This window comes from Prinia subflava, chromosome 16 (assembly GCF_021018805.1).
Source record: "Prinia subflava isolate CZ2003 ecotype Zambia chromosome 16, Cam_Psub_1.2, whole genome shotgun sequence".
NCBI lineage: Eukaryota > Metazoa > Chordata > Aves > Passeriformes > Cisticolidae > Prinia > Prinia subflava.
Window position 1 is genome coordinate 4,307,309 of NC_086262.1, and position 10,714 is coordinate 4,318,022.

The 10,714-nt window shown below is 46.3% G+C and overlaps 1 protein-coding gene across 3 annotated transcripts in view; it reads left to right on the forward strand.

Annotated features, from left to right (window-relative positions):
* The window catches only part of SLIT3 (slit guidance ligand 3), a 481,586-nt gene extending 476,963 nt beyond the window's left edge, over window positions 1-4,623 (forward strand). For 2 of the 3 annotated variants that reach the window (XM_063413913.1, XM_063413912.1), the window contains 2 exons: window positions 94-302; window positions 1,297-4,623. In XM_063413913.1, the coding sequence (XP_063269983.1) occupies window positions 94-302; window positions 1,297-1,538 (451 nt within the window). In that variant the 3' untranslated portion in view covers window positions 1,539-4,623. The remainder of the gene's footprint in view (window positions 1-93; window positions 303-1,296) is intronic. The other variant, XM_063413914.1, reaches the window with a different exon arrangement.
* Window positions 4,624-10,714: the final 6,091 nt, after the last annotated feature.

The following is a 10,714-nucleotide window of genomic DNA, read 5'->3' on the forward strand; positions in this document are numbered from 1 at the left end:
TTAAATGAGCACAAGTGCCAAAACCAAACACTTCTGGGAAAAGAAACTTTCACATCTAGCAAAGACCAGCTCGAACTGCTTCTGTTTCCCCAGGTGTGTACATGGTAAGTGCACGGCGGCCGGCGCTGCCTACACCTGTAAGTGCATGGAGGGCTACACGGGCACGTACTGTGACAAGAAGAGCAATTCCTCGAGCCCCTGCAGGACTTTGAAATGCAGCCACGGGCAGTGCAAGGTCTCGGAGCATGGGGAGCCCTACTGTGAATGTGACCCCGGCTACAGCGGAGAGCTCTGTGACAGAGGTAGGTTTGGCCCCGGGCCGGGAGCTGCGCTGCTGCATTCCTGCTTTACACCTAATTTACACCTGCTTTACACCTCTCTTCCTTGCCATTCGGACTTGGGGGGAATGGCAAATAGAAGATAAACAGGGATATGGAGCAAAGAGTTTTATTCTCTGCCTCCTGAATCCTCAAGGTTTGCTGCTCCCAGGATTTGGGTGGGATATTTAAAGAAGAGGTTGTTGTGAGGTTTACCCTCAGCAAGCAGGGGTCAGTTATTTGCACTGCTGGGAAGAGAGGTCATACAAGGAAGAGCTGCTCACCTGAAATGGCATGACAGATTGTCAGCTCGTTCTTCAGCTTGGGCAGGTTTCCAGGGAAATCCCACAGATCAGGCAGGACTTTTCTACCAGGGCAGAGGTCCAGCTCTTCTGCCCTGACCTGAAAAGACTCTCTGGGAGCTCACTGAGTTTTAACTGCATCCTTTCTGCCTGTTTTTTGTTCCTGTCCAGAAGGAAGGAGATGGATAATACTATTTTTAATTAGGTTATCCCTTTCCTGTGCATGAACCACAGACTTCCAAATTTTACACATGCCCATCACCAAAATGTATCTGCACAGGGACTGCAGAACAGCACAGACACTTTCAGGTATCCCAGACCACTGGTGTCACACACAGCAGGCTGACCCTTGCTCTGGAGAAGCAGACACGGTAAAACTGATTCTTATTTTGCAGGAGTGTTGCAGGACTCAACACTCAGCATTCATTAAAACACTTCCAGGCTGCTGATCAAAGCCAGCAGGCCTGCTTGGCCTGGGCCTTGCCCCGGATATTGCAGATTTGTGTAGACAGGCTCTGTTTTGGTGGCAGGTACAAAGCAATAAAAGATTACAGTTCTTCCCGTGCCATCTGCTTGTCTTGAATCACATTACGAACCCAGGGCTGCTCGCTGATGCACGGTGAATATCCAGTAAATGCTGCCACATTTTTTACTCCTCCCCATCTCTGTTGTCCCAGCAGAAAACCTCTGCCAAGGAGACATCATTCGAGAAGTGGTCCGGAAGCAGCAGGGCTACACCTCGTGTGCCACGGCGTCCAAGGTGCCGCGCCTGGAGTGCCGCGGCGGCTGCGGCGGCGGGCAGTGCTGCGTGCCGCTGCGCAGCAAGAGGAGGAAATACTTCTTCCAGTGCCTGGACGGCTCCACCTTCACGGAAGAACTGGAGAGGCACGTGGAGTGCGGCTGCTCCAAGTGCTTATAAGCCATCCTCCGGTCTCTCGCCACTTTAATCGACTCAGAAGCGTTATCAAAATGGGACCTGTTTACTTGCAGAGTGAAGAAGAAGAAAAGAATTATTAAGTATATTGTAAAATAAGCAAAAAATAGAACTTATTTTTATTATGGAAAGTGACTATTTTCATCTTTTATTATATAAAGTATCGCACCACTTTGGGTATATGTATCATATAGTGAGCTATTTTTACCATGAAACTTTTTTAACAGTTGTAAGAAAAAAATTTCAAAAGCTAAAAGGTTAAAAAAAAAAGTATATATATAAAGAAAACATAGCCTAACAGGAGGAATGTGGGGTGACTTTATGCGTATGCACAATGAACAGACATAAAGGTGTTTCAAGGACCTGCCACTGGACTGATAGGGGCTGAAGAAAGCTCCGAGACCCTGGCTGGGAGTTCCAGGTGAGCAGATCCCTGAGACCAGCTGCATCCAGGCACCCGAAGAGCCTCCCCAGCCCCTTCTCTTCCCAACACTGCCCATGCTGGTTTGCTCCTGTACAGTGACCCTGCTTGCTGTTTGTGAACTGGTTCCCTGGAGCACACAGGCACTGCCGTAGCTTGAGGCTAATTACTTTATTTGACTATTGTAATACTATAATACATTTTTTGCTGTGTATGTTGTATTTATCTGTGTCACGTTATATTCTGCAGCAACTGTATCTATAGAGCACAGGCAGCTTTATCCAAAAGAAGGGTGCGAAGGGAAAGGAAGTGGAGAAATTTATGTTGCTTTGGGGTAATTTGGGGGCAAAATGTGAAATAAGTGCTAAGTGATGCCTAATAAATGACATAGTACTTTTGTGTAAACTCCTCAGCTATGTTATTTCCCAAGTTTGTGCCTTCTTGCTCCCAGTCTTGAGCCCTTTTTTGTATATGAAATGTAAGGAATGCACTGCTACATAGTTTATCACACCTTGACACTTTAACTTGCAAAGGTTGCAAAGATCATGAAAATACCGCAGGTGCCAGAACCTGCAGCATATCAGCTTTTACTGCCACTGCCACTCGAGCCATGGGTGTGAGCTGGGCCATGGCTGCTGCTCAGCCACACGTGGCTCTGAGCAGCTGCCTGCCTCCCACAGCTTCCCAAGCGAGCAGAAGTTGCACTAAATCCGTGTGAAGGTGTTCAGCCGACACCTGCCCGCCCCAGCAGCGCTGTCCTGCGCAGGGACAGGGGTCACAGCTCACCCAGTGCAGCCTGGCCTGCTCAGCCGAGCCCTTCCACCCGCTCCGTGTCCTGCACTCCCGAGGGACCACGCTCATCTGGGCTGTGTTCAGAGCAACTGCTGAGCAGGAACTGGAAATCAATGCAGGGATGAATTCTCACTGTGGATGTGAGGGACAAATTGACTCTGGGAGTGAGTTTGGTTTTTGAAGGGTTTTTGTCAGGGTTGCCTTTCAGGGTCAGGATATATGTGCAAAGAGCACCATGGATACCTTGAATTTTCTCTTGCTGTAAGTTTCAAACCTCCCCATCAACAACTGTTCTATTATCTGTGTAATTTCTTTCTTTCTCTAATGAAGTATTACGATCCTTTCTTAAGTTCTCTGTCTCTAAGAAAAGTAGTCAGAGATGCTTCCTAGCAGCCATAAAGTCCTTCTGGGAATGCTTGCTGGTCTCACCAAAAGGCTTTCAGACCAGGGGATTCAGCAAAGGATGAGTAGGAAGGTTGAATCAAGAAAATAGGACTTTGGTTTGATTTGGGCTTTAGAAGGATGCACAGAGTACAACCCTGTCATGGCAAGCAGAATTGTTTATTTCCCACTAAAATGAAGAAACCATCTAGATATAATACAGCCAGAAAGCTGTATTAAATAAAGTGTTTATTGTTTTTCTGCTATGTCAGTCTCTTTAACTGCAGCAGTTAATTCAATTTCTCTGTTATGACCAGAGCAATGTGAGCAGACGGGATATAACCAATGTAACAAGCATCTCAAAAATCATCAAAATAAATATCAGAGCTGGCTAGCAATCAGTGAAACATAAAACAATCACTACTTAATGTGCCAGACTCTGATTGATACAGTACAGCTCAAAAGCCAGGAAAAACTAACCCTGGTTGCAAGTACCATGGACTGCTTTTTATTTTCAATATAATATCAGAAGCTCATAACAGCTGGGGTTTGTGGTGTATGACAGAAATCACCTAAACCACAACCTACACATTTTAAAAATTCATGTGAGTAACTGCAAACACTTGTACAAATACGTGCTGGGCACACTAATACCGTTAATGTTTCATTCCTGTTTAAAAACATTTTAATTGCTAAAGAAGCAGCTGCTGTGGTCAGGCAGAAGAAATCCAGCCTAGCAGTGGCTCACCAGCCCTCGGATTTGCAGCCACTGGACTGCCAAGGGCTGCAGAAACACGGCCCCTCTTGAACCTGTCCAGACCTGTGCTCACTCTGTCACCTGAGAGCAGCACTGTGAGACACAGGGTGACATTTACGGGTGGCCTCACGCCTGCTGGAGGGGGCTTTGAAAGCAACGGGCAAGGCAAAAGCCATCAACATCTTATTAACACATCACTCTGGGATTTACTTAAGCCAAGCCTTGCAGCAAAGGGACCAGCAACAACTCAGCAAGGCCGACCCTGTTCCTGGCCCTTTCCTGTCTCGGCACTTCAGTGTTAAGCGTTGGTATAAAGAACTAAGAAAATACCTATTTTGTAACCAAATGATGCAATTTTTGTATGCTTTTAGGCAGCACTTGCCACTGGATAGTGATGCTTTATGTCCATGATTCTCTAATTGTTATAGAATTATTTTAAGAAGAAAATAAAGCATTCAGATGTGCCAAAAATACGAGGTTAACTGAAGTGTAATTAGCTCTGAAAGTTCCTTTGTAACCTGCCTAATGTTACAATTGATTTCAAGAATTGTGGGTACAATGCAGTAGTTTTTACCTCCAGAAAGTTTTAATATAAAGTGAAGAAAGATGCTTACCCTTTAAAAATGGCAAAGCAGACTGGCATGAACTGATGTATTTTATTATTAGATTCTCATTGTGATGTAAGTTTAAATAAATTGTTGGGTTATGGAAGATTGTAACACCTCGTGATGCAGATTATTTCTCTGTGAATTTGAGGTATTGAGTCGAACCTTCAGTGTCCATGAGGTAGTTCACAGGAAATGATGGGGGAACTACAGACACTCGTCTTGGACAAAGTCAAAGAATAGCTGTAGTTAAAGACGGTATGTACACTAGTTACAAATTTTTATGGCATCACAGCCTAATATTTTAGGATTTTTATATGCCCAGGCAAGTTAAGCCACATAGTTTTTAATCCTGGTAATTTTTTTCTTTAATTAAAAACTTTATTTGCTACATTTTTAAAACTGTTTGAGAAAGGTCTGCAGCAAAAACACACTCATTCATTAATGTTAGAATAAATGAAGAAATACTGGGAATGGAGCTGGAGGAGGTAAGGTTAAGGAAATGGAAGTCACACAGCCAGCTGTGGATGGAAGGGATCCTGTGATGTCCTGACACACATACACTCCAAATCTGCTGCCACACTGCTGTAGCTGATCATTTATTATTAGTGACCCAGCAGCAACAGACTTCTGCTATTCATTGCATTTCAGCCTTAGCATAAAATAAAATGAAGCCCTCTCCTAGTCCTTCTTTCACCCATTCACATATTGCTAATTATGCTTCAAACTATGGCCCTTAAGAGTTGCCTTTGCAGTTCCATGCAAAACTGGTGACAGCTGTTAGCCAATAAAAACACTCAACCTTAATGAGCATCATTAACTCTGAACTATGAAGGTTAATTACATAATTGTAGCAGATGGCAGCATTTTCACCTAAAGCAAACCCAGCTGAGCCCACTAAAAAAGCTAGCAGGGAAGTGTTCTGGGTGGCGGCTGCCTTGGTGTGCTCAGGTTTATTTGCACTGCTGATGGCAGTGCAGCTTGGGGGTTTCTGGGCAGGCACTCAAGGCAGTGCAGCCTGAGGATGGAGTGCTGTTTGTGCCTCTGCTTGCACTGCTCCAGGTACCACTTACCAGCCGCTGGCATTGCTGGAAATGGTCTATCCCGTGTTCCTGTAGCTCCGTGTTTTCTAGTCGGCAGTGAATAGCTGAATGGAGCTGCTGCTCGGTGCTTGGCTGCGGGGTCTGTGTTGTTTTCTGGGGTCCTGTCCCTGCCGGTCTTTGTGACCTCTTCCAGGAGTAACCTCGCGGTTTGTACCCGGCTGGCACCAGGCGGGTCAGCGGGCTGGACAGGCGGGCCTGGCTCCGCTTTGGCGAGCCCCAGGTACTCCCGATGCCCGGGTTCAGGGCCCAGGGGGATGCTGCTGCGGGTGGCCAGCCCGGGCCGTTCTGTGCTGAGCCAGGAATGTTTCCAGGGATTCCCAGGATGGGCCCGCAGCTTTCCGGGACCGCGGAGGTGAACGGGATCCGCCAGCAGGTGGCGCGGCAGGGCGGCCCGCGCCGCTCCGCTGGGAATGGGCTGGATGGATGGATGGATGGGATTTGGGATGGGATGGGATTTGGGATGGGGTATCTCAGTGGAAAGGGAGCCACAACAGCTATTTGCTCCAAATGCCTGAGCAACTCAGGGCTGAAGGAGTCACAGCCCGTTGTTGAGGGCACTGTCCAAATGCCTCAAGCACTGCCAGGCCTGGGCTATCACTGCCTCTCTCCAGGAAGCCTGTTCTAGGCTTTCCACAAAAAACTGCTCCTTGATGGCCTGTATAAACCTCCCTGGTGCAGCACAGAATCCTCCCCATGCCTGCTGTCTGGATCGTGGGGAGAACAGCTCAGCCCTTCCCTCTCCATGTCTCCTCCTCACAGGGAGTGCAATGAGGTCACTCCTCAGTCTCCCTCCCTCCAAACTAGACAAGCCCAGAGTCCTCAGCTGCTCATCACAGGAGCACATGTATATGTGATACACAGATTTTCTGGGAAGTTGTAAATAATAACTACACAGATTTTCTGGGAAGCTGTAAATAATAACTTCTCAGGTTTTATTGATCCTGAGCCATCAATCTCTTAGTGTTGTTCACCTGTACGATAGGAGTCCCTGCTGTCCCCACAACACAGCAGGGGATCACCATGGGATTACCCCAGGAAAGTGCATGAACTTGCAGCAGAAGGGGACCCTGCTGAGCCCCAGGAGACCATGCGAGACCTGAGGATGCCCAACACTTCATCAGCACCATCCCTGGCAGCAGGACAAGGGCTCCATGTGCGGGCAAATGGGACAGCTTGTGCCTATTCACTGTGGCAGCCTCAGGACACTGATCTGACGTCAATGTCACACGGTTGATGTCGATTATTTCCATGCTAGCACCTTATGGAATAACAACTGATTCTGCTGTTTCTACCCCATTTCTACTGCTGTTTGCTCACACACACTGAGGCAAAAGCACTGCGTGCCTGCAGAGTTCATTACCCAGCAGGGTCTCCAAGCTGCCAGGTGCACACCCCACAGCCTGTGATAGCTCTTGTCTGTGAAGAAAGCGCAGCTGCTCCTCCGAGCACCTTCACCCTCCGAGAGTCCTGCAGGCAGCAAGAACTCCTCAGGCCTGGAACGGAGCACACAGGCAGTACAAGCAGTACCTGTTAGTATGAGGAGCTTACACTTACCCGTGAGGCAGGGGGCACCCCGCAGCCTCACAAGCAGGAGGAACAGAGGCTGCTGTGAGACTTGCACAGCTTTGTATCTTGTTCCTCTGTGATCTTTTGACCTTCTACTTTCCCAGGGCTTCTGAGCTTTTGAAGTACAGTGATGCTCAAGATAGCCTGGGGATGACAGTGCCTTCTCTGACTTGTCTATGAGGTTTGTCCCCATGGCACAGGGATCACTCCTTTTCTATAAAAATAATCTTTTACAAGGCTGTGTCTTATCTGGAGAGGAAAAGTGCACATCCTGCCTCTGAGGTGTGGGAGAGAGGAAAGCAGGTAAATGAGTGTTCAGGGGATAGCTCAAAACTGACAGGGAATCAGGCCATTTTCAGTGGTCCAGCGCTCCAGCTAATCTTGTCCCAGCAGCATTTAACCAGCTCTGTGCTGGAGGAAGGGAGGATGTTTGGAGTGAGGGTGTTTGTCTTCCCAAGTCACTGTCACACGTGATGGAGCCCTGGTCCCCTGGAGATGGCTGAACACCTGTCCACCCGTGGGAAGCAGTGAATTCATTCCTTGCTTTGCTTGCATGAACACCTTTTATCTTCCTGATTAAACTCATTCCAAGAGTTTTCTGGCTTTTACCCTTCTAGTTCTCTCTCCAGTCCTGCTGACAGGGGAGTGAGAGAGTGGCTGTGAGGGGTTTGACTGCTGGCTGGGGTTAAACCTCGACAGGCAAAAGCCTCAGCCCTGCCTTTGATGCTTCTTGCAGAGCAAGGTTACAGGAACCAAATACCACAAGGTAATTTAGGTGGGGACTTTGCAGCACATGAGATAATATCAGGCTTTCACCGAACATGTGATAAGAGCAGGCACAACAGGCAGTTCTTACAAAGCAGCTTACACTTCCTTAATTACACACCAGCATATTTTGCATCTCTTAACCTGCCCTAGTTTCTCCTGATAAAGCACTCATTGAACTGTTGGGGGTGGGGGGGGTTTAACATTTTTCTTATTTACTACATTGGGATAAACACCAAAGTGTGATTCATGACACCAAGACAGACTAAGTTGGTGATACCAATAAATAAATGAGGTTCTTATATAGCAATGAAACGATTTTCATTTCACCCCAGTAATACTGATTTTTAAAAAAGTCTTTGCCTTCAGGTATGGCATTCATATAGAATCCTTTCATCTGGTTTCATTACCAGTAGTTATATAAGTGTATATATATGTATACATTTTTATAGCAAATCACACATTCACTTTCAGATTTATTTATTCTTCATTAGGAGCTATTCTTAATGTATGTGTTGACTGACATACAAATAACTTTAATCTCAAAGTGCTCATAACTTATAAATCAATTGCTCTGCAAATTAATGAATGTTCTGAGCTTCTCACAGGCCTGTGTTAAACCTGCAGTTTGAGCTAAACCTCTGCTCTGAGATGGACTAAAGATAGGTGAGCACTTAGCTTCATTTTTTGCGGTTTTATTTCACCTATTCGGTCTTAGCTGTGACATTCAGATAAACGACTGCAGCTTATTGTGAAGAAACTGAAACTTCAGATTTGCTGATCTTGTTTTTAACTGAACAGCCCTTAGCTCATTCATTATCATAGAGCACTTCATCTATTCCAATTTTTCACATGGGGCGATGAGTTAAGAGGTTTTGCTTGATGCAGTAGCTAAAGTGGGCATCCAGTGTATTAAAATTCAGAACTTGCTCGTAAAACCCATGCACAAAATATGCATTTTTGGCCCTGACAGAGTCAGAGGCTGGGCAAGCAGTCAGTGAATCTGCATTGCTGAAAAGGGAGAGTTATCATTTCCTCAGTGAAAGGCTGGGTCAGGAGCTTTTCTGCCTGCTTCAAGACAGCAGGAATCAGAGCTGTATACTATGCTGTTTCTAATTTTTCTGGGTTGCATTTATATATTTATTACCAGCACTTCCCAGAGATGGTCTTTCATTTCCTCTAGAGTTAGAAGGTGTGTAAGAAACACTGTCAGTGCTGGGGAAAAAAAGCCTCAGAATTAAGGTAATAAAATGTCTACAAAAAAATCTCCCTGCAGATCTGTTTTCCCCAACCCCACCAGAGATGCCTGCAAGACACCGGATAGCTCATTTTACACCAAACATTCCACACTGCACAGTCTAGTGACAGGCAGGAAATTAAAGACTCTTTTCCAATCACTGTGTATATTTATGAGCAAGTTAACTTTCAGGTAGCAGCTAAATTCTTGTATTCCCTAACATGTATATAAATGCTTGTGTTTAATGTTTGAATAGTAAACTACATCACAGTGAAAACCCACAAACCACACCAAAATTTCCTCACTTTAACACATGGGAATTTCCACAATTACATATAGTTTACAGAAAGAGAGAAGTTGTGCTAATACACTCTGAACTTCCTTTAAAGGATGAGAAATGAACACTTCAAAGACTTCTGAATAAGTTTTCCAAATAAAGATATCTCAGAAAGGAAACATGATATGGGAAAGGGCATCCACATGAGAATTTCAGCTTTTTAATGTAAGAGTATGGATTAAAACGAAAAATAAATATATGACAGGCTTTACATGTTTAGGTGCAGTGGGGGACTGGAGGGTGAAAAGATGCAGTCCCTGTCCTTACACAACAGGTTCATGAGTAAACATCATGCCCAAGAAGCTGAGCATTTAGTCTTTCCTTGGTTTGTGAACAGTTATTTCAAAAGAGACTTTTGCCAAAGCTAAACTCCAGACACAAAGACACTTCAGCTTCCAAGACAGAGATTATGCCCAAATCCACCTCCTAGACCACAGCTTTTAGGTTCATCCTAGGCCACAGTAACTGAGCTATAATTACATGGCACTTTATCACAAAGGAGAGGGGAGAAAGTGGAAAAAACCCATTATCACTTCTTGCTGGAAAGCCCAGGGTTGTGAGCAGTGAGAGACCTCACCATGTCCTGCCACCAGCAGTGCATGGAAGTCAAGACAGACACTGCACTCAGAGTGTTCCTTTAAAAACTTCAAAGGGCTTCATGTATCAGCACTTCGTGATCTAGAAGTCTCTCGTATATTTTTTTTTTTTAGCAATCCTGCAGGCAGCTCCACACAGTCCTCAGGGCCTGTCCATCTATGCCAAGCAGCTGGTCTGCAGACTCAATGCCCCAGCTCTTCTTCACACACTGATGAGGAAGCGTGTCTCCATCCAGACTGACCTGAGACTGCTGTCCCAGCCCAGCCTAGGGACCTAACCCTGCCTGTCCCACACACAGCATCTCACCCTTCCTGTCCCTGCTGTGCCCACCTAACCCTGCCTGTCCCACACACAGCATCTCACCCTTCCTGTCCCTGCTGTGCCCACCTAACCCTGCCTGTCCCACACACAGCATCTCACCTTCCTGTCCCACACACAGCATCTCACCCTGCCTGTCCCACACACAGCATCTCACCCTGCCTGTCCCACACACAGCCTCTCACCCTGCCTGTCCCTTGCACACTCTCCTGTCCCTCCCTCCTCACACCACGCCCAGCAGACTCCAGCTGAGCCCCCTCCCAGCTAACTCACCCTTTATCA